Raw genomic sequence first — 23,470 nt, forward strand, 5'->3', positions numbered from 1 at the left:
ATAAAGATCAGAATGTCCATAGTTTTAAAATTGTCTATAATGTTGATATTTTATTTATTTTTTCTCAAACAAACAAATTTTTCAATGTTTAGTTGATTTTTCCAATGATCGTACAATTTCAATGGGATATATTATAGTCTCTCATACCCTCGATTCTCAGCAGTGAACCGAGCTACAAAATAAATAAAAAAAGGGGGTTTATATACATATTCTCTCTTTGTACAGGTACCTTCCGTCTACATGTAGCTTCCGTGTACAGGTAGCTTCCGTGTACAGGTAGCCTCAGTGTACAGGTAGCTTCCGTGTACAGGTAGCTTCCGTGTACAGGTAGCCTCAGTGTACAGGTAGCCTCAGTGTACAGGTAGCCTCAGTGTACAGGTAGCTTCCGTGTACAGGTAGCTTCCGTGTACAGGTAGCCTCAGTGTACAGGTAGCTTCCGTGTACAGGTAGCTTCCGTGTACAGGTAGCCTCAGTGTACAGGTAGCCTCAGTGTACAGGTAGCCTCAGTGTACAGGTAGCTTCCGTGTGTATTATCGTCTACCTGATGAGTCTATGGTAATCCTATTATTAATATATCACTAGAATAAGAAATTTTAACAGAAGGTAGTTAGTAAGAGCGTGCGCTGCTTGGTAACTACTGATGATATATGGTAAAATGACACACTATAACAAACATGGAGTGAAATCCCTGAACAGTCAACCAGTAGAATAAAACTACTTCAGTGAATGACACTTAAGCGTACGGACGGTGTGAGGGCGCGGGTTTGTAGCTGGGACCGCCAATGTAGCTGGGAATAAGGTCATGGCTCGGGGCAGGTGTGTAGCTAGGGGCAGGTGTGTAGCTAGGGGCAGGTGTGTAGCTAGGGGCAGGTGCGTAGCTAGGGGGAAGCTTGATTTCCCCCTCAAAGGTAATATCTGCCATCAGACCATTGCCAGTGTCCACGTACGTCACGACTTGCCTGCGGCCGTCGGGGAGGTCTATAGAGTAGCTGCCCTGGGTCTTGTAGCCGTCGCGGGTCTCGGAGTGGTCGTAGTTGGGACCAGAGTAGCGGTCACCTACGACGGCGTAGGAGTAGGCGTAATTTGGGGTCTCCTGAAAGAGGGAAGACACATCACATCAAATAAACATGGTGTTCTTTAAGACTCTTTTGTCTCACGATAACAGAAGCCAGAAATTTCTAAACACAGTAATAATTAGCTATTAAATGTATTTGTTTACCTTTTATATCATCAGTAATTAATGGTCCACTTAAAATTGTATTCCATTCCATTACCAGAGTAGGAAAATCGATTAATATCTTCATAATCCAATGATTTGTTGTGTTTATAATGAGTAAATTGATCGGTGATGTAAAGCAAAACTTTTCATGCTAGGAAAGAATAAGACAAAAGTTACTGAGGGAGGGAAAAATCAACACGTGTTACTTACTTCTGGGTATTTTGGTTCCTCGTAGGGGGTGGGGTGGGGTGGAGCGTACGCCGGGGGAGGTGATAGAGGAGGCGACGAGGAGACGGGATAGTTTACTGGTGGAGAGTAAGACGCAGTAGTAGGGGGTACAGGAGGCGCAGCTGTGGAAAGTGGACGGGTGTGGTAGGTCCTGGGTGGTGGGCGGTGGGTGGGATAGACTGTGGGTGGTGGAGGTGGGCGGGTGGGGTAAGTTCTGGGTGTAGGTGGGTGCGTGGGGTAAGTTCTGGGTGTAGGTGGGTGCGTGGGGTAAGTTCTGGGTGTAGGTGGGTGCGTGGGGTAAGTTCTGGGTGTAGGTGGGTGCGTGGGGTAAGTTCTGGGTGTAGGTGGGTGCGTGGGGTAAGTTCTGGGTGTGGGTAGTTCTGGGTGTAGGTGGGTGCGTGGGGTAAGTTCTGGGTGTGGGGTGGGTACGTGGGGTAAGTTTTGGGTGTAGGTGGGTGCGTGGAGTAAGTTCTAGGTGTAAGTTCTAGGTGTAGGTGGGTGCGTGGGTAAGTTCTAGGTGTGGGTGGGTGCGTGGGGTAAGTTCTGGGTGTAGGTGGGTGCGTGGAGTAAGTTCTGGTGTAGGTGGGTGCGTGGGGTAAGTTCTGGGTGTGGGTGGGTACGTGGGGTAAGTTTTGGGTGTAGGTGGGTGCGTGGGGTAAGTTCTAGGTGTGGGTGGGTGCGTGGAGTAAGTTCTAGGTGTGGAGGTGGGTGCGTGGGGTAAGTTCTGGGTGTGGGTGGGTACGTGGGGTAAGTTTGGGTGTAGGTGGGTGCGTGGGGTAAGTTCTGGGTGTAGGTGGGTGCGTGGAGTAAGTTCTAGGTGTAGGTGGGTGCGTGGGGTAAGTTCTGGGTGTAGGTGGGTGCGTGGGGTAAGTTCTGGGTGTAGGTGGGTGCGTGGGGTAAGTTCTGGGTGTAGGTGGGTGCGTGGGGTAAGTTCTGGGTGTAGGTGGGTGCCTGGTATAGGTTCTGGGTGGAGGTGAGCGGGTGGAATACGTCATAGGTGCTCTAGAGGGGTAAGGTCGAACTGGATGTCTATAAAACGGGTAGGGACGAGGGCGTAGGGGGCGTGAGGGGTAGAATATGGTAGGGTTGGGTAGACTGATGAAAGACGAGACTGGGTGGATCAGTGCCACTAGGGCAACACAGGCGACGATCAACACCTGCAATACAACACAACACTACTCAACACCTGCAACGCGACACAACACAACACAACTCTTTGACCTCGATTTTCAAAGGTGTGTCCATATAGTTTCCAATAGAGTGATTAGATATGTGTTTTAACCGTAGCTACGAGGAAAAACAAGTCGGGTACGATTGTTTGAGTTTCAGTAATTCATGTTGAATATTTTAAGCAGAAAATGTTTGTGTTTTTTACTGCCTCTTGTGTTTTGTCTGCATGTATGTATAATATATTTTGACTACCATTTAGTATCACACTTATGTACAATTTAGAAATATAGAATGCTGAGTAAATCATATTTTATGCATATGTTATTAGACTTTACTCAACAGATATAGGGCATGTACAGTTGTGAACAAATTTTGCTCCCCGTGGTGAAACTGATTCACAGGAATGAGTCTCTGAGTTGACTTACCCAAACTGTTGCATCTCGTTTGGGGTCGATGCTGCTTCATTTTTGGGAAGGAGCGAACTTTTGACCCCGACTGTACAATCATAATATTGTCATTTAGTTGATATTATTATGGTTGATTCGTGCATGTTAAAGAACGGAAGACATTTACACACTACTTACCTTGCCGGACATGGTTGTACTGCGAGGCGGTGGGCGTCCCTTCACTTATAAACGTCCGCAGATGTTCTCAGCTGTTCCGGTTAGTTCTATTGCCAGACACCTCTAGTGACTCGATTAATCATCTTGAAGAACATGAGCTGTTACATTGCCTCATCAATTAAATGTAACGTGGTCATAAAGTGCAAGATAATTTCGGTATAATGTATTACTGATTAGTGAAAATATTACCGCCATTAAGGAGTTATTAGAGACTAGAGAGCACACCCGTTTGAGCGTTGGCTTGACTAATTTTAGGTTGGCCAGAGTTTCCCCAAACACAGAACTACCGCCTGTTGCATCAGCTGCATGCTTATTATTATTCCAACAAGCAACTGTTATGCCACTTAGGCTCATTCTTAAGTCCATTTAGCTTATAATTAGTGACTGTGTCGCCACATCTGCTCGTCTTCTGACTTTCGTTATTTGCAATTCTGTCCTCCACAGTATTAATCATCTGGGTACGAAATAAGGTCCACTGTATTTTGTTTCCTGTCATATAGGAAGTGGGTGATGATGTTCTTCCTGGGAGAAATAATTAATTGGATTCATCTCCCAGTCCATCTTTAGGGGAACAGTATGTACGTTTTAGTAAATGAACCGACCGTCACAATCAAGATGCCAGCTCGTATTTTCAGTCATAAAGTAATTCTCTTACATTTTTTTTCCCGGAGGTGTGAATGTTTTGTGTTTTATGCTGAGGTACGATTTTCTTAACCTACATTGCTTACGTATTCTAACTTGGAGATGATAAAGATTTCTTAAGTATATTTGATAAGTCAGAGTTCATTAATTGCTAGAACGGTTGTATAATATTGTTTACCATTACCTTTATCCAATGCTAGATATAGATTTACTGTATGGCCAAAGGTTAGGTCAAAGGTCACATAAAGGAGGAAATAATATAGTTCTAGAGGTCATAATATTTTTTTTTATCATTGCTTGATAAAGGATGTCTAGTTCATCACTTTCCTTCCTTCTTGTTTAGTATATTTATTTGTTAATTTTTTCTTATTTCACGTTAAATAAAACACACTTCCTAATTCATTATAAATCCGAACTGAACACTTTAATATATAATAATTCCAAAATTATTAATAAGCTGTTAAAAATCAAGAAAGTAATAATGTACTAAAATAAACTTGTTATTACTACAGGAAATAACTTCAATAAACGCTGTAGTCAAGATGATATAAAGAAAGTAAATACATAATACAACAAAGCCGGAAATTCACTTAACCTGAGGCTGTTGACAACATTAGCACAGATGCGACACCGTACCTCACCACCACAAAGTGTCACTTATGGTTTGTTGAGAATAACGAAATCTCTTGGACTTAGGCAACGTTAATGAGGTAAACAGGAACTGGTGAACGGAAGCCTATAGCTGAGGATGGTAAATTTGATCAGCGTCTCCATGAGGAATTTGGAACGGTTCAGATACGTTTTAACTGAGGAAGGTTTCGTGGATGTTAACTGTGTGGAGCTGTTGTGAAGATTGATGTCACAGGCATAGATGTCATACATGGATAAGTCCCGCTTGGGCTGTAACTTTTTAACCCTATATGGCAATCCACACTTGGAAAATAAGCCGTATCTCACTACAGTGTCAAGTTTACAAGAGTTGCCCGAAGCGAGTTGGTAAATGCAGTCTTAAGAAAAATACATATTGATTTTTACGTCGTTCGTCAGCATCGAGCGCGTATTTGTTTAAGGATATCCCTCCTCTATTCCTTACTAACGTGTGTCAAGTGTGTTTCATAAGTACATGTCACTCGCGCATTTACTAAAGAACACAACCTGACTACACCCAGATATTACTTGCAACACACGAGGCCCTCACCTGTTATGAGTGTTTCCAGGCCAAGGTGATGGTCACTACAGCCTTCCACAAGTTACAGTATCTCAAAGTTGTATTTTTATTCACACTGATATGAAACATTACCGGCCGTATGAATAATAATGAATTTACACATGACTCAATGGAGGTACATACTCTACAACACTGTGTAAGAATACATTATCTGTTCTTTTAATGTAGTATTTCTCAAAATAATCTATTTTAATTTAATTACTGTAAATAATACATTGTTCAAAATTCTTCCAATGTACCAATGTTATGATGTTTAACTTTCTGTAAGGCCCCAAAAGGGATGACAAAGGTGAGGGTAGGAGGAGTACACTACCCTATCCCATTGATGTAATAGTCAATTTCGATTTCTTCACCGGCTGTACAAATGTGAATAAATGAATAAACAGACAAGCAAAAGTAAAATAGATGAATCATTATGGTCGGAGAGTCACCATAAAGTGGACAATAATGTATGAAAAGAAACCCACTTTGTCTGCCATTGTGGGGTTTTTCTCATGAATCATTACATCGCGAAGTAAATATATATGGGTTTGTATATGTATATATATATATATATATATATATATATATATATATATATATATATATATATATATATATATATATATATAAACAAACGCAAACTATGAGGGAAACAACAAACAATTTCAGGCGGAGAAGGGAAACACTTGATACTCCCTGACAGGTGGCAACACAATAAATTCTTTAAAAATGGTTGTATGAAAATAATGATGTGAAAGCTGTGTGGTGAAACGAGCTTTATGAAGGTGTTTGTTAGCGAAAGCGATTACAGAGAGAGTAGTCAGTGTACAGTATACCCACAAATAAAGGAACATTTGATAACTCGCGAAATAAGAAGGCAAAATAAACAGTAATTAACAATAAATAAATACATTAATAAATTGCCTTACGCTTATCTTAAAAAAGGAACTGATCAACTATACAGTAGTGTTAACGACAGAACTACTGTGGTTGGGTTGGTTTACCTTGGTCTTTATCCTGGCTAAGTGTACTGACTCTCAGGTGATAGGTATTTGGTGATCACTGTGAGGGAGAGAGTGGGAGGGTGGTGAAGCTAAGTGACTGACATTGCTGGTGACAGTGACAGTGCTGGTGACAGTGACAGTGTAGGTGACAGTCACAGTGACAGTGCCCGTGACAATGACAGTGAGGTGATAGTGACTGTAGGTGACAGTGGACGTGACAGTGTTTGAGACAGTGACAGTGTTGGAGACAGTGACAGTGTTGGAGACAGTGACAGTGGACGTGACAGTGACAGTGCTGGTGACAGTGGCAGTGGACGTAACAGTGACAGTGCTAGTGACAGTGACAGTGGACGTGACAGTGACAGTGCTGGTGACAGTGACAGTGATAGTGGACGTAACAGTGACTGTGCTAGTGACAGTGGACGTGACAGTGACAGTGCTGGTGACAGTGACAGTGGACGTGACAGTGAGGATCATACTTTACGGGAGACCAGCGTGAAAATTCTTCTCATGTTTTCATAGAGACGTTGTTTAAGGCTGTCTGATGTTGTACGTACACATCAAGGCCACGTACACAACAAGGCCACATACACATCAAGGCCCCATACCTCCAAGCACATAAACCTACAACACCTAATATCACATCACAGGGTAATGCTTCTCGATAAACAAACTGGAATCATTTGGAGTTTCTTTCTAATGTAAGAACTTAGGTTACGCAATCGAGGAGTTTATATAGAGTGTAGTGACTAGAGGAGGTGAGGAGTGTTCAGTTCCTCACCTGAGAGAGAGAATTAGTTGTGAATGTCGTGAGTAAGCTCCACCCATGAGTAGAGTTTGCAGCAGGTGGTCTGAGGTATCGGTGCTTGAGGCTAGCTAACACTGTTCTGCCATTTTAGACTAGATTTCAGGCTTTTAAGTCGGCGGTTGAGTGATGGTGAAGTCAGGGTTTGGAGAATATTATGGCAGCTAAGGAATAATTCTACCTTTTATTTTACTCTGTTCTTGTGCGAGTCCTGAGTGTGTTTACGGGAGCTATGTAATCCAATTAAGGTATCAATATTTGTGTCAGTTAAAGATGAACTTGGGTTTGTATATCTTCATAGTTATCTGTTAACATATTCCTTGTTATCAGGCGGTAGACAGACGAGTGTTGGTCATAATTAACATGGGCAGTTGAGCTTAACATCCCAAATATTAATGTCTACAATTATGATGATTAATTTGATCTCCACTTCAAGTTCAGTAAGACTGGGCTAGCAGGTTTTTTTTTTTACTTGAATTTCTCGTCAAGGCGTTAGGGTGGTTAATCCTCAAGGGAAATAACTGTGGGTTTGTGTTCAGGTAATCTGGTACATTCTCAGTCCACATCAAGGTACACATCGGGCGTAAAACAAAATATTACCTGATAAAATATAATAATTTCATATCACTGCATTATAAATAGTATGAAATATACACAACTAAACAAACCATCATGGGGTGATGTCAACAATCCTTCTGATGGTTGGTTGGTTGAAATCTTTTGTCTATATGAGAATAGAGGCTTAGGCGTAGGCTGGGGGAGCTGGGTAGGTGGGGGCGGGCTCGTAGGCTGGTGGTGGAGGGGCGTAAGGGGCGGGGTGTGAGGGATAGGAAGGCTTGTGTTCAGGGTACTGGGCCTCTCCCTCGTAGGTCACCACGGCCTCCAGACCGTCGCCGTTGTCCACGTAGGTGACGGTCTGCTTGCGGCCGTCGGGGAGGTCCACCGTGTAGCTGCCCTCGGTCTTGTAGCCGTCGCGGGTCTCAGTGTGACCGAAGTTGGCGCCGGAGTATTCGTCGGCGACGCCGTAGTTGTAGGCGTACTTGGGGGGAACCTGTAAAATGAGATTCGTATAATGAAATTCATAACCATTGTCAATTATGGTTATCCTGTAAATAATGTTGCAGATATTTACTGTTTTCATTTGAGAATGATGTTATAATGAATTTATTCACATAATATGTATAGAAGTAATTTTGGTTTGAAAGAAGAATGATAACCGTCATTAAGGCATACAGTATATGTCTATGATTATCATATGTGATGTTTTTGTCTTACCTCTGGGTACTCGGGCTGGTGGTAGGGGTCGGGGGCGTGGTAGGGGTCGGGGGCGTGGTAGGAGGGAGGTGGGCCATAGGCAGGAGGGGCGTGGTACACAGGAGCCTGGTCGGCCACCGCCACCACTACCACACACGCTGCGACGATAACCTGAAAATTTTTTTTTATAAGTACAAATAAATTCCTTATATTTGAATTCTAAGTATTTTAAGTAAATTCCACTAACAATAATAAGTTTCGTCTCATTTTCTAAGTAATCTAAGGTGATATGATACGAATCTGGGTTTTTCGAAAGACTGCGTAAGTTCGAACACTAAAATTAAAACACCATTTTCCAGAGACAAGGAAATACCAGACGATTATGCCTGTTATTCTATCGTTATACAGAATTCTATTCCATATAACTGTATCTTAACTATATGACACTGAAAGGTAAGCACAGTCGACACTACAGTACATAACAGCAGTACTGGATGATAGAACACGACACGATAAGAGCAGTCAGTACCTTGAGGGACATGATGGTGTTGTGATGATGAGCCAGAAGTTGCTGTGTTTATATAGAGGTAGAGCGATACTTTCCCCCGTGTTTCAAGGTCATACAACACTGCTCTAAGGGATGTCTATGGTAACGCCTGGCTGTGGTTAACACTTCTCACTTACGGGGAAATTACTTCCTCGATCCATGACTGTCTACACTTGAACGACTTTGTAAATGTCTTTTGAAGCCACAATACCGATAATAATTCTTCCTTTTTTTTATTACAGGTATATAAATGATTATAATATGGGTTCTGATATTTTTATTTTAGGCTTGACAGTTTTGGTCAAATATGCAGCAAGATTATCAAACTCCAAACTGCCTGTCTTACTCTGTGATATGCCCCCCAAAAAAATTAAAAAAAATCCTTGTGATCTATAATGATATAATTCAGAGAAGAAAATATGTATTATAAACTGCTTATTTTTATCTAATTTTATTTCTAACAAGAGGGTGAGAAAAGAAACATTGTGAGATGGTTTGAACTGCTGTGACACATCAGAACAGAGTCTTTTGTAAACTTATACCGCATACGAACACGACTCGAATATTAATTCACGTAAGAGTACAGAATTATTTAACCTTAATCTTACTATTGATGTGAAACAGTAAATTAATTTGGATCATGTGAAGATTAGGCACCCCAGAGTATTTCACATGGGGATGAAACACCCTAACGCTAACCTAATCAAACCTAACCTAACCTAACTTAATCTAAACTAATCTAACCCGCCCCAGGTAGCGTTATGGTGGTCATTCATCATGTGAAGTTTGTTTGGGTGGATAAATTTCATTCGATCCCATAATTTATTTGCAATACAATTTTATGATAGATTCACGTCCATACATATAAGAATTTTACAAGAGCTTATAATGTATTCACTGTTAACCACGTAAGTTTTCTGATGGGAAAAATACTAAAAATATTGAGTTAAATTTTGTTTCGATTTTCATTATGCGGGAAGAGACCCATTTTCTGTGTTATCTTATCGCATGCTAAGTCAAACTGCCTTATAATGACAAGACCTGCTATCGTTTTTTGTAATCTGCATCTAATATTTCCAAAAGGAAAAAATGTATATTACAAATGGAAATATGACGTAGTTAATAATAATATTAATAATGATAATATTGATAATAATAATAATTTTAGTCAAGATGTGGAAGACCTAAAAATTAGTTACGACATTAGCTGGTAAAGTAAACAAAATCACGAATATTTTTTTTTCATATACTTAGGTTAGGTCATAAAATTATTACTCCTTTAAATTATTACTTACCGTCTACTTTTGAAAATATATTTTCAGGGGACTGGGAAATAAAATATGATATCTTGACCTGCTTTCAGAATGGTGATTTGAGCTCGGCTCAGGCGTGCGAATCGGGATTCCTCGATCCGAGATTTCCTGCAGTGGATTATCCATATTCAGAGCATCGGCTTGCATCCCGGTTGCATTATCTTCAATTCCAAGCAAGATTATGGCGGCAACTATGACTCAACGAGTTACTATAATTACAATCAAATTGTTATACTATAAAAAAATCATAGAGGAAGAACAATTACATACAAAATGTAGATACAATCCGGGACAAGTGTCAATATTCGTAACCGAAGCAAAATGAATCAATGCAGGGAGTAGTAACCTGGCTAGGATAGGTTCGGTTAGGTTTCTTTCTGTTCTTTTTACCCCACATTTCCCCTGATTAGTAATGTTAAGAAGAATTTCATTTATTAATGCATTAAAATCAAAATGCACTCAGTATTGATTCAATTACAGTTTATTGAAAATACATTAAAATAGTTTTCCTTAAGAAAACAATCAAAATAAAGAAGCTTCGGTGTTCATTATGTTACGACCCTTGGGCCTCTTAAGGGTGTAACAATATCACAAATTTACAAATTACACTTTGTACTATAGGTCCAGGAATAGATCCCACCAAATTATCACCTCATTACTATGGGGTATATTGAAATACATGCAGTAGTTTTAATAACAGAATATATTAACAAATAAACAATGTAAACAAAAATAAACAAATACAAGTTAAATCTGAGTAACCGAGTGTACAAAAATAAACAAATACAAGTTAAATCTGATCAAATAAATGACTCAACCGAGTGACAAAATAATGAACACAAAAGTATAAGTTATTTTCCGTGGAACTCCAAAATATGATTAACAATAATCTTTCACAAATAATACTTTACTTGGTGTTATAAAAGTCGAGCAAGGTTTACACGTTATACCACTAGAAACATACTGTACAATAAGAAAGGAGATACTCTGTACTTAACTTAACACTGCCGGGCCCATACTAAAGTAAACAAAGCGAGCGGACGAGGCAGAAATGACGTCACAAACAAAAGACGTTCACGTTGCGAATCCACAACCAACGATGGAACTCTCACTTGTAATATTTACATTTACTCCCTTGATCTTCATGGACCCGAAACACGAAAGTGCTGTAACACATTACTATAACTCATTCAGTAGCCAGAACCTTTCTTACCTGGAAACTATTCGTTGCAAAGACTCTCAAAGCAATCATCAGGTGATGATTGGGAGGTAGAGGTGAACCATAGTCAACAGGTCTGTCAAGTAGATGCTCCATATCGCAGAAAATATCAAGGAAATCTCCCTCGCTGAACCTATGTCGTTGTCTGAATTGCGTATCATCAAGAAAGTGATAGGATTCTGCCTATCTACTATCAGTTTTCTCTCTACAAAATTTTCAATCTGACGATATTGCGGAGACGCGCACTCTGTCAAAATTCATGTTGACTTGCTATCTTGAATGACGGAACGACCGCTCAACCTTCCTCCAAGCTGGATTAACGCGAGGTTCGACATATCCGATCTCAAACTCGGTTTGAATCCTTGTGTTGGTTTAAGCCAGCGTTCTGAATACCAACAATCTTCAATCTTCGCTCGATCCTTTGTTTAAACCTTCATGCGGTTTCAAACCAGCATTCTGAATTCGGGCCTTAGAGGTTTTTATAAAATTATTTTCTTCTCAAATTAGGATATGTACGAGCACTGGTTTTACTGTTGACAACTGTTATAAATATGTCAGTTTTGCTGGTTTTATGCAGAGAGAAATGAAACAAAGCGCGTCATTATGTTATGTTAACAAGTTCTATAAATCTTACTGACTCTCTGATGGTATAATAATCATCACGGGGAAGCATCAATGAACTAGGATGGAGAATTGCTTTCAACTCTCAATTAAATACAGAGATTTACAGTATATTATGTTTATTTCACAACATTGCCATGACAGTTTATACAAATATATATACATAATACTCAGTTATATCTCGAGCAAAGACCATATCAAAAGGTCCCTAAAGTCTTGCCTGTATTTTGTTATTATTGGACGAGAGGTTTAGGCGTAAGTTGGGGTTGGAGGAGCAGGGTAAGCTGGGGCGGGCTCGTATGCTGGAAGAGGGGCGTAGGGTGCGGGAGGAGCAGAATAGGAAGGCTGGTGTTCAGGGTACTGGGCCTCACCCTCGTAGGTCACCACGGCCTCCAGACCGTCGCCATTATCTACGTAGGTGACGGTCTGTTTGCGGCCGTCAGGGAGGTTCACCGTGTAGCTGCCCTCGGTCTTGTAGCCATCGCGGACCTCGGAGTGACCGAAGTTGGCACCGGAGTATTCGTCGGCGACACCGTAGTTATAAGTGTACTTGGGAGGAACCTGTTTATGAAGGAGTGCAGAAATTTACAATCTATGTATGTTCACGGCTTTGTTGAGGTATCATAAGAATAACTTAGTAATACACTGCACAGTATTCCATACATGGAAATCCTTCGAATTAACAGTAATATTTCTGTAAGATTTTTGAATATCAAAATTCAAGAGATTGGTTGATCCATTCTGATCACCAAACACACAAATACTTTCTCACCTCCGGGTACTCGGGTTGATGGTATGGCTGGGGGGCATGGTAGGAGGGAGGCGGGCCATAGGCAGGAGGGGCGTGGTACACAGGAGCCTGGTCGGCCACCGCCACCATTACCACACACGCTGTGACGATAACCTGTCAAAAATGATAACTTCTGTAAAGGTGCTCGTGGGAATGCGACAAGTATCTTCGTTAATAGAAAGAGCTATTACATTCTATGAAATAAATATGTCTCCCACTTAGGCTGATGAGAATATCACCACAAGAAATTATGAAATTCTTCTTTTCACTAGAGGACTGTAACCTTGCTGTACTCCACGTGAAATATTACTGTACAAACTGTTGTTGTTTTTTATGTATTCGTCGTGTAGTCTTTATTTTTTTTATCTCATCTTGCTAAAAATCCCGACCTGTCCAGACATACTTTTTCTTTGCATAAAATTGAAACTGCTTTTGAGGGAACCTTCAATGTGAACTGTAATTACACCTGGATTTGATAATTATGCTACATTAGCTACAACGTTAATTGTATCAAACGGGATTTAAGCCGCTTTTAAGCTCTCTATTGCAACTTATTAATGTAAATTATTATAATTAGTACACACACACACACACACACACACATACACACACACACACACACATACACACTGGTGTACATATAACGTAGTAATCACAAGAAACACAGGACCATGGGCAATTGTCGGGGGATGTCTGTACCTTGAGGGACATGGCAGAGTTGTGATGGTGAGACAGACGGCCATGTGTTTATATACTGGTCGACTGAGTTACTTTCTCTGTTGTTTCAAAGTTACGCAACAGAACAGTGAGGGAGGAGGACTGACTGTTGTTTCTAGCTGGTAGATATTTACCATTTGATACCTCTTGTCTTATGTCTTAGGGCGTCAGGTGTATCTTCGTATATACCCAGGCCGTCATCTATCTGTGGTATTATTTATAAATATATTAAGGAATACTATTTTGCTCTACACTGACAGTTGAGCTCCTTAAGACAGTTCCTTATTGCATATACAGTATAAGTGACTATGTTTCATCCTAATGGCTGATTTAAACATTTCTCACAAAAATTGAAATCTGAAGAAGTAACTTTTATAGAACTGTCTTAAACTAGTCGTAAACTGGGCGTGGTCACCCTGTAACTGTGACGTGTTTTTAGTGTTAAGTAAATACCCTATTACCATAGTTTATAGCTCATTGTATATCGGTTAGTACAGGTGAATATAGCTCATCCCTGAAAAGGTAGATAATTGAATATTTGAGTTCAGTTGATATTAATAAAGTTACAAAAGTTTATTCATAAAAATCAGTACAAATTTAGGTCAACAGTACAGATACATCAATCTCTATGTAACGTCATTATCAACGGAGACAGAACCTCGTCATACTGAGGGATGTACATCAGGTGTTTTTTTAGTGTTTTTGTGTTTATTTCTTTAATTATACCAGTGTACGTTCTTGTGGGTGTTTGTATGTCTAACGTTGTGGGACTGCCTGTAGACACTTGATCTTGTATTCTGAGTGTCTTTTTTCAAGTGCCTTTTGTTAATTGTTGGATATGTGTGTTCTATGAAGCTTTACCTTTACCCGTAACAACTATTGGCTTTAAAACCTTCAGGAGAGGAAGTGGATAGGAACCTTACGAGGCCACAGACAAGCTGATGAAGTCTTTGTGTTCCTCCATAGGTCTTAACGTCTCATTACGACCATTACACGAGAAGTACTTCCTCGTTATCATGTCTATATCTGTACTTGTAATTCTTGAGCTAAATAACGCTTCTGGTTGTGAAGTTTTTGATCATAAAGGAGCACAGAGTATGGGTGGTTATGGAGCTGTGATCACTGCAGACAACCATGTGGTGGAGACGAGAGGCGAGCGGTAGGTGGCCATCCCGACCACTGATTACTACAGACGAGGATGTAACAGTAACAGATGGCCATTGGTGAGATCTGGAGGTTTTGGTCCATCGCTGTTAGAGTGTGGATATCATAATAAGAGCAAAACCCTGAATAGATGGAAGTAGTTGTAGCAGAGTTTTGAAGTGTTAGTATAAATAGTCTGTGCTAAGAATTCTGCCTTAGTACACACGATCTTCCTTATTATGGGAAATGTAAGACAAGGTCTCTATGACAAACCGAACAAGTAAAAGTGATAATAACCGTTGACGTACAAATTACCGTCTTCAAGATAATTATTCAAAAGTAATCAGCAATAGTGAATGTCAGTAAGATATTGACAAAGAACGTGATGCAGAACCCTCAGCCACTGAGTTGTTACATTATCTATCTCCTGTAAGAGACGATCACCTGTGGGAAGCAAGGCTTATAGTATATGCATGTGGCTATAAAATACCTCAAAAAATGAACCGGCCAATTCATATGAAGTCACCAAATGGATTTGATGTTGACCAAAATAAGTAAAGTTATCGGGAGAAATAGGTCATAGGTCACGGTCAAAGTGTTTATCAGACTAGGCTTGTACGTTCGTGGCCTCTTTCTTATATATATATATATATATATATATATATATATATATATATATATATATATATATATATATATATATATATATATATATATATATATATATATATATATATATATATATATATACGCATATATTATTTAACTTACGTGTCGCTGTAGGAACAGTAACCAAGGTTATTTTTCTTCTTGTGTCATCAAAGAGTCATCAGAGTTATTTGGTATTATGTTTCCTGAGATACAGGAAGAAGGGGTGGACGAGTTCTCAAGTAAAAATGACTTTGACGAAAACAAATTTTATTTGAGTCATACAACAATGGCACCATATATTAGACAGATAATTATATAGTTGTAATCTCTGGGTATAGGAACATGCACTGAGAAACACTAAGTTTTAATCGTCAGTTTCTCGGGGTAATGAGGTTGTTGACTAGAGGCTTACGTGTAGGCTCGGTGAAGCTGCTCAGTTGTGTATACAGTATTTCGATTACTCTTCTTCGTAGGTGGGGGCAGGAGGAGTGGGGGCGGGGTAAGAGGGGGCGGGATGGTAGATAGGTGGATGTGGGGCGGGGTAGGAGGGCTGGTACTCGGGGTACTGGGCCTCACCCTCGTAAGTCACTACGGCCTCCAGACCGTCGCCGTTGTCCACGTAGGTGACGGTCTGCTTGCGGCCGTCGGGGAGGTCCACCGTGTAGCTGCCCTCGGTCTTGTAGCCGTCGCGGTTCTCTGAATGACCGAAGTTGGCGCCGGAGTAGTCGTCGGCGACACCATAGTTGTAAGTGTATTTAGGAGGGACCTGTGAATGTCATAATGATTTACATAATGTATATCCTATAGCAGGAAAATTATTATACATTAGAAATTACAATGAAATTCGAAAATGAATGCAGAGAGAAAATAAGGATGAAATTCATGTAGTCATTTGTAATTCTCCAATAATTTTTATATTATAATTAATTCCATCATAGGAACAGTGACTCGGTAGCTTCACTGATGCTGAAGTGAGGGATAGTTACTGACCTCGGGGTACTCAGGGGGCGGGGCAGGATAGCCGTAAACAGGAGGGGCTGGGTACACGGGGGACTGATCGCCCAGGACCACCACTGCCACACACACCAACACTATCAACTGTGGGGATATATAAAAGTTATATAGACCAAAACATAATGATATTGTAATTATTGTAAATAATGACTCGACTCGTTAAAAAGCTCGCTACTTGGTAAATATATTTAGGAATAAAGAATATTCATCTAAAAGGACGCGTTTAATTTATCGCAGAAGTAGAAGACGGTGAAGTACTTGTCCCTAGCAGACCGGTACAGTACCTTGAGAGCCATTGTTATACTGTGATGTGTGAGGGGCCATCGTCCATGCTTATATAGCGCTTGGTGATCGTGCTTTCCCTTCTGTGGTTCAAAGCCGTCCAACACTCCCTCTATACCACACCTACAGTACACACACCCATACACACACACGTACATAACACCTGGACAACACACATGACAGCCACTTCATATATCTCTCTCATTCACTCTGTCTATGAAAAAGGAAGGGATATAGATTATGTTTGTCTGAGAAGCTGTCTCTCTCTATATAAGTATCTGATTACTTCTTTCTTGTTCTATCGATCGATGAATATGTATATATATTTGTGTGTGTTTAGTTGGTTTTAATAATACAGTTTACGTCACTGCATAAGAGCAACGTACAGTCATGATAATACCTTATGTGTATATTGTGTATTACTTAATCTGAAAGACAACTGGAGCACATCTCCCTCTACATAGCTTATGGGAAGATGACCGCAGATCACCGGAGTAAACCGCAAATTACCGCGTATGGCCTGATTGTTCGTTCTTGTTCAATGACCTGATTATTCGTTCTTGTTCAACGTTGGAGATATTTCTTAGGCACTTATCTTATGGGATTTTCCTACAATATTAACAAAAGTCTTTATGATGTGGCTTAAAATGTCCATACATTATCAGGATTTTTTTTTTTACTACGTTTAAATTGTTCATAAAGTAACGAGAAAGATTTTAATGATTCAGATTATACTGTTGACTCTATGACTCTCTACCGATGAAGAATTACGTGATAATTAGTCATCTCAGAGTAATTTTCACACACATTTACGGTTGGACAGTTGTTGAAATTATGCAAACTTTCACTCGGGGAAAGGTGTATATTAATATTCATTAGTTAATTGCATACCTTCTCTGCTATGTTGCACTAGATACAAGGAATCATTTACCTGATTGTATTAAGGGTAGAGTTGGAGCTCTGCCCTTGACTTTGTTGAAGAGTTCACTCGTTTGATAACAAGTGATAGACTTTCTTGCTAGTTTAGTATTCCTGTGTACGAAAGACACACACACCTACATATACCATATATGCACACGCTTAAGTACATGCAAACAAATACACATGCATACAAACACATGATACATATATATACGTACAAGACATAATGTCAGATTCCACAACTACGAAATTCACGCGGAAGTAAAAGACTCGAGTATCTGCGCAAATAGAGCACTAAAATTCTCTGAAATGTCAAGATGTTTTAACGAAGATAAACGAGCTCAACACATGAAGTGAGTACCATTAGTGAGAGGGAGAAAGGTTCGTAATTAAGTCTTTGTTTGACTGTGATTAAGCATTTTTTTTTATTGTTTGCTTACTTCCTTGATGGTGAGGCCAAACTTTGTATACAGAGAACAGGGAGTTAATTACCTGAAAGAGTCCCCGCGTTTTGACTCCAGCTGATTTATATCAACAAAATATTGGCTTTCTGAGGGATCATTTATATAACATAGTAATTATGGTATTTTTGATTGATTTAATAATTACAAATGTAACTCATACTTTTATTTTGTTTTAATTATTTACCAATTATGATCAAGTAAGCTGGGGTAAGAATCAGACGATATGTCCCACAAACACACACACTAGATAGCATCACCTTACCTTGTATGATTCCACTTGTTGTGTGATTAGTTATTCTACTTTTAGCTGCCTTAGCCAGCTCTATGAAGTCTCGTGTTGAAAGAATGACTGACAGAAGGAGATCACCTGTTCACCAGACCTTGTTTCTATATGTTCTGTTTATAATGTGTCCGTCTTGTCTATGTTATTTTTGTTTTCTTAAATTTATGTTTATAGCTGAAATATGCAATAATTTATGTTTGCATATATAAACATATACAAATATTACATTTATATGAGACTTTGTTAATAATGTCTATACCTGCGGATCCCTCCTTTTAAGATAAATATGTTTAGTCATTTTCAGAATGAACTTGACAGTGGATCAGCCTTTCGTGGCATCAAGGAACACTGGACCTCACTACACAAGGAGACACAATGGCTGTCACCGCACTCGACCGCATTTCATCTCAACTGTGAAGACCAGAGGATACTAAAGAAAGGAGAGCGTTGTACGGTGTCTATTCCTGACAGGTAAATGGCACTAATATGTGTCTATACCTGCACACATGACCAGGTGATAAATATAAAGAAACAATGTCCTTGTATATTAGTGTACGTGAGAGATCCCGGACACTCCAGTAACTACGATAAATAGCGAAAATTTATAATCTGCCTCTAACCTTCTGACAACACGTTGAGCGATGACTTATTAAACTGTTGCTTAGTTATGTGTATAGTTATGATTGATTATGGAATTTTCTAAGTAATTCACTGATCGCCGCAATCCAATGAGGTTTTGTAAAATATAAGTAGATCAACTTGTTCAGCGGTTTTTGGTTAACACTTGACACGTAAGGTACAGGTGAGAGGCTTAACCCTTTCACAGCGGCAGGTTACCCTAAGCTGAATAAAATCGTCTGGCGATAACCAGAATAAAATGGCAAGTGCGTAACACGCGGTTAAAGAATATACCTGAAAGAAAACTGGAAAAAGTAGACGAGAAAATCCCAGATAATGTATATACTATTTATTCAGTCAAGCATTGAACAATAAATAATAAAACAAGTACATCTATAAAGACGTCATAAAATTTTTTAATGTTGCAAGACATTCAGTTCTCCGTCGTGTAACTTGGTTCACTCTTCGTAGGTGGGGACAGGTGGAGTGGGGGCGGGGTAGGAGGGGGCGGGATGGTAGACAGGTGGATGTGGGGCGGGGTAGGAGGGCTGGTACTCTGGGAACTGGGCCTCGCCCTCGTAGGTCACCACGGCCTCCAGACCGTCTCCGTTGTCCACGTAGGTGACGGTCTGCTTGCGGCCGTCGGGGAGGTCCACCGTGTAGCTGCCCTCGGTCTTGTAGCCGTCGCGGTTTTCGGAAGCAGCGAAGTTGGCTCCGGAATAATCGTCGGCTACGCCATAGTTGTAGGCATATTTCGGTGGGGCCTGAAGCCGTATGGTATAGAATTTAGAAATAGCACTTGTAATACAATTAGTCAGCTAATATTTATCATTACTGTCACTGTATAAAACATGGCAGAAACAGAACACTAAAAATTTTTTGACATGTTTGCAACAAAACACAAGTTGTGTTCGTTAATTGATATAGTTTGTTCTCACCTCAGGGTATTCGGGTTCCTTGTAGGTAGGAGGGGCCGGGTAGCCGTATGCAGGAGGAGCAGGGTACACGGGGGCCTGGTCGGCCAGGGCCACCACTGACACGCAGGCAACAACGATTAACTGAAATGAAAATGTAAATATACAAAAACTGAAAGAGGCTTTACATAGTGCAGTTTATAGCAGTCAAACGGGAAGGGAAACTGTGATTAATTTGTTCAGCAACCACAAAAGATCTGTCTTAGCAACACCGAAATCTAACAGTATCAGTGAACCTTAAAACTTTACTTAATGACAACATTTCCAAAACACATGGTCACAGATTCAACTACAATTCTGCAACATAGTAAAAGAATATCTAGTAATGAGTTGGCAAGGTCTTAAACTCTAAATCAGAATATTGACTCAAATAATTGTGTCTCTTGGGTTCTATGATATCAGCACAGTCATCCAATCAGGGAGATCCTTCACACTCAACACCACAGACAGCTTCAGCCTCCACTTGGTCACACTGAGCACTGTATTATGTCTGGCAGATGATCTCCTCCATACCTTGAGGGACATGGCTGAGTTGTGATGGTGAGGGAGGCACACGCAGCCGTTTATATACGGTCTGTCGTCCCTGTACTTTCGCCATAGGTATAAGGGCGGTGCTGTAACCTCCCCCCTCCTCCCTCCCATACATGAGCCAACATTCATTACCATGCTGCCTTTGTCCACTCTACGCCTCTTGGCTTTGGTGTTCATTATTGACGTGAATTTATTTATTTGTTGGACTGTAGTGGGAGGGTGTGTTTGTGTGTATCCTTGATCTAATTCCTTTATCTTCTGATTATTTATCAATATATTTCCTCCCTGTCTGTCTAGCTTTTTGCCAGTCTCTTATTCTGTCTGTTATTCCTCTTTCCCTGTCTTGTTACCGAAAGATCTATCTGTGTGTGTTTTTTTTCTCTTTCCATCTCATTTCCACTCCTTTTCTTTCTTCTTTTTTTTCTCTCCGTCTCCTATTTTCATATTCCCTTCTCCTTATACTTCCCTCCATCCCTTCTACTCTCCTTCACCCTCCCTCATTCTCCTTTCCACCCTCCCACACTTCCTCCTCCATCTCCTTATACATTACCAGTCTCTATTCCCTCCTATCCTCCTCCTTCTTCCTCCTTCGCAGTACATCCTCGGGGTGGAGGTGTGGTCACTCCTTGAATATAGGGGGACGAAGAGAGAGAGTTAGTGGGAGGGAGGGAAGGAGGGCTGGAAGGCTGACTAATCCACTCCCAAACCACATGAGCCGAGATATGGGAAGAGGGAGGGAGAGAGAGGCTGATCCACACTTACACCACCTAGTAAGGAAGGAGGAGGGAGAGGAAAGGCGGGAAATTGGGAAGAAAGGAGGAACAGATGGAGAGAAGGAAGGAGGGAGAGAAGGAGGGGGGGGGTAGGAGGAGGGAGGAAAGGACTGTGTATGTTTGGGAGCAGGTAGGGAGGCACTGTGCACACATGATGAGAGGGTCGGAATGTGTACGGTGAAGAAAATAAAAATGAGTTACTTATGATGTAATTTGTATCACAGGAAAGAAACAAATTATTAAGATTGTATGTGTGTAGGTGTGTTGACACTTTAAATTTCAATCGCGAGAGGAAAAGTGTTTCGGCCTAAAATCCTGTGTGTGATGTGTGATGTTTTTAGTCTGACTGACACTTTTCTCTTTACTTCCTGTTCATTATAATGTTTAATCACCTGTAATGTCTCATCTTTGTTCACATCACATAACTACACACAGGTTATAGAATTAAGACGAGTTGATAAATTCAATATATACTGTATATCTATGAATGAAATACAAATGAAATAATCATTAATTACATATAATATATCTGCCATGAATACATTAGAAGGTGTTCCGGCTGAGAGTTATAGGTTGAGTCAGGGTAGGTGATGGAATATTCCCTGGTCACCTGTAGCCAAGATCTTCCTTTTTCTTGAAACAAATAAATTAAGGTTCCGATATAGGTTTGAGGTCTTGCGTCTCGTAACACATTTAAAAACTTAGCCGTAGACTGGGTACTTTGGTGCAGGCTTGTACACCGGTGCTGGCTTGTAGGCTGGGGCGGGCTTGTAGGCTGGGGCGGGCTTGTAGGCTGGGGCGGGCTTGTAGGCTGGGGCGGACTTGTACTCGGGGTACTGGGCTTCTCCCTCGTAGGTCACCTCGGCCTCCAAACCGTCGCCATTGTCCACGTAGGTGACGGTCTGTCTTCGGCCGTCGGGGAGGTCCACCGTGTAGCTGCCCTCGGTCTTGTAGCCGTCGCGGGCCTCCGAGTGACCGAAGTTAGCGCCGGAGTAGTCGTCGGCGACACCGTAGTTGTAAGAATATTTCGGAGGCTCCTGGTAAGAAGAAATAAATAGTTCTAACTCAAATATCTTACATAATAAAGACACCTGGAATGATTGTGATCAACCAAGGAGAATAAATAATGGGCCAAAAAACTTAGAGGAAGATGTTCCGCTAATTGTATCAGCGATAAGTGACAACAAAAATAAATAATTTGGATTCAAAAGTAATAACAGTTTTCTGATGACAAAACATTATTACTGAAACCAAAAGAAATAATAAAAATGATTGGAGGTTTTACAGAATGCTTATCATACATAAATAAATTGAAATGGAAAATGATTTACGATATTGAAACAGGTAATGATTTTGGTAATTATGCATATGTAAAGTTAACAAGAGACGAAACAGAGAATTAGAAACTGCTTAATGACTTTTATACAAGGAAATATGTTTTTATTCATGGAAAAAAATATTGTTTGATGAGAAGTAAAAACAATAATACAGGTGAGTAAAAATGTGTTGAGTGTTGTTAAGAGGATTAGTAATTATATATAAAAGTGTGAGGGATCATTGTGCACAGGTGTGGTGGTACTATACTCACGGTGGGGTACTCGGGCTGCTTATAAGGGGAGGGGATGTGGTATGTTGGGGGCGCCGCATACTCTGGGTAGGCTGGAGCTCTGTCGGCCACAGCCGCCGCCATAACACACACCAACATTACCACCTGCAACACAATACACTGATATTATACACTGGTAGCCATTGGTCTGTGGGAGTGAGACAAAACCTGAATTAACGAGATTGTTCCTCAAGGGCATTACAGTATATCAACAAATACTAATCAGATTAAGTGGTTTTTTTGACGCCCAGAACACTGAGAGGTCACCAGAGAGCTCCTTACTTTGAGAGACATGGTCGATTGTGATGGTGAGGAAGGTTGGTCTCCCTTTATATAGAGCGACACTGGTCCATTCTCTAACTAGAGCAAGGCCACCTAGGGGGCGGGTAGGCCTAACCCGACCCCACAAGTTCATTGGTTCAAGTCACACACACACACCCACCGAGGTCTCGTGTTCCATACTTTCATTTGTCTTCAACACAAGTTATGGGTATCTGTCGGTTTCACAATGCTAATGTATTTTAAATGGCTTTGTGTCGTAAATATTCTTTTCGCGTTTGTTTTGTTTCTACCCATCTACTTTAAATTCTGGTATTGGAAGAATCTCCAGTGATTGAGATGATAGTTGTTGTTTATGGGCTGATTCAGATTTACTATTTCTTTAAGGAATTTATATAGTATGGGATAATAGGCCCGCTGTAGTTTCCTCCATTCTTATGTATATATTGTTGGAATGATAATTTAAGCTCTTGTTTTAAATGAAAGCCAAATACATCATGGAAGACTTGTCAGCTTACTTCAAATTTATCAGTAAGTTCTTTCCTAATTACAGTTTTAAGGGTTCCTTT

The 23,470-nt window shown here is 40.4% G+C and overlaps 6 protein-coding genes across 6 annotated transcripts; all 6 read right to left on the reverse strand.

The window, feature by feature from the left end:
- Nucleotides 1-733: 733 nt before the first annotated feature.
- LOC121863196 (cuticle protein 19.8-like) lies at nt 734-1,304 on the reverse strand. Its single transcript, XM_042361679.1, has 2 exons — nt 1,275-1,304; nt 734-1,093 (listed from the first exon to the last, which is right to left on the reverse strand). Exons 1-2 carry the CDS (start codon nt 1,302-1,304, stop codon nt 734-736), a joined length of 390 nt encoding a protein of 129 aa, XP_042217613.1.
- A 6,193-nt stretch (nt 1,305-7,497) lies between these two features.
- Nucleotides 7,498-8,697, reverse strand: LOC121863205 (cuticle protein 8-like). The gene is made up of 3 exons (XM_042361691.1): nt 8,685-8,697; nt 8,177-8,326; nt 7,498-7,952 (listed from the first exon to the last, which is right to left on the reverse strand). The coding sequence occupies exons 1-3, from the start codon at nt 8,694-8,696 to the stop codon at nt 7,644-7,646; spliced, it is 471 nt and encodes a 156-aa protein (XP_042217625.1). The 5' UTR covers nt 8,697; the 3' UTR covers nt 7,498-7,643.
- A 3,260-nt stretch (nt 8,698-11,957) lies between these two features.
- Nucleotides 11,958-13,364, reverse strand: LOC121863208 (cuticle protein 7-like). Its single transcript, XM_042361692.1, has 3 exons — nt 13,345-13,364; nt 12,628-12,759; nt 11,958-12,416 (listed from the first exon to the last, which is right to left on the reverse strand). The coding sequence occupies exons 1-3, from the start codon at nt 13,354-13,356 to the stop codon at nt 12,105-12,107; spliced, it is 456 nt and encodes a 151-aa protein (XP_042217626.1). The 5' UTR covers nt 13,357-13,364; the 3' UTR covers nt 11,958-12,104.
- Nucleotides 13,365-15,406: 2,042 nt separating this feature from the next.
- LOC121863209 (cuticle protein 7-like) lies at nt 15,407-16,474 on the reverse strand. Its single transcript, XM_042361693.1, has 3 exons — nt 16,455-16,474; nt 16,147-16,254; nt 15,407-15,922 (listed from the first exon to the last, which is right to left on the reverse strand). The coding sequence occupies exons 1-3, from the start codon at nt 16,464-16,466 to the stop codon at nt 15,614-15,616; spliced, it is 429 nt and encodes a 142-aa protein (XP_042217627.1). The 5' UTR covers nt 16,467-16,474; the 3' UTR covers nt 15,407-15,613.
- Nucleotides 16,475-19,072: 2,598 nt separating this feature from the next.
- On the reverse strand, nt 19,073-20,274 carry LOC121863210 (larval cuticle protein A2B-like). The gene is made up of 3 exons (XM_042361694.1): nt 20,226-20,274; nt 19,677-19,796; nt 19,073-19,502 (listed from the first exon to the last, which is right to left on the reverse strand). The coding sequence occupies exons 1-3, from the start codon at nt 20,235-20,237 to the stop codon at nt 19,197-19,199; spliced, it is 438 nt and encodes a 145-aa protein (XP_042217628.1). The 5' UTR covers nt 20,238-20,274; the 3' UTR covers nt 19,073-19,196.
- A 1,200-nt stretch (nt 20,275-21,474) lies between these two features.
- LOC121863211 (cuticle protein 7-like) lies at nt 21,475-22,917 on the reverse strand. Its single transcript, XM_042361696.1, has 3 exons — nt 22,905-22,917; nt 22,605-22,727; nt 21,475-22,053 (listed from the first exon to the last, which is right to left on the reverse strand). The coding sequence occupies exons 1-3, from the start codon at nt 22,914-22,916 to the stop codon at nt 21,718-21,720; spliced, it is 471 nt and encodes a 156-aa protein (XP_042217630.1). The 5' UTR covers nt 22,917; the 3' UTR covers nt 21,475-21,717.
- Nucleotides 22,918-23,470: the final 553 nt, after the last annotated feature.

This window comes from Homarus americanus, unplaced genomic scaffold, assembly GCF_018991925.1.
Source record: "Homarus americanus isolate GMGI-L3 unplaced genomic scaffold, GMGI_Hamer_2.0 scaffold7329, whole genome shotgun sequence".
NCBI lineage: Eukaryota > Metazoa > Arthropoda > Malacostraca > Decapoda > Nephropidae > Homarus > Homarus americanus.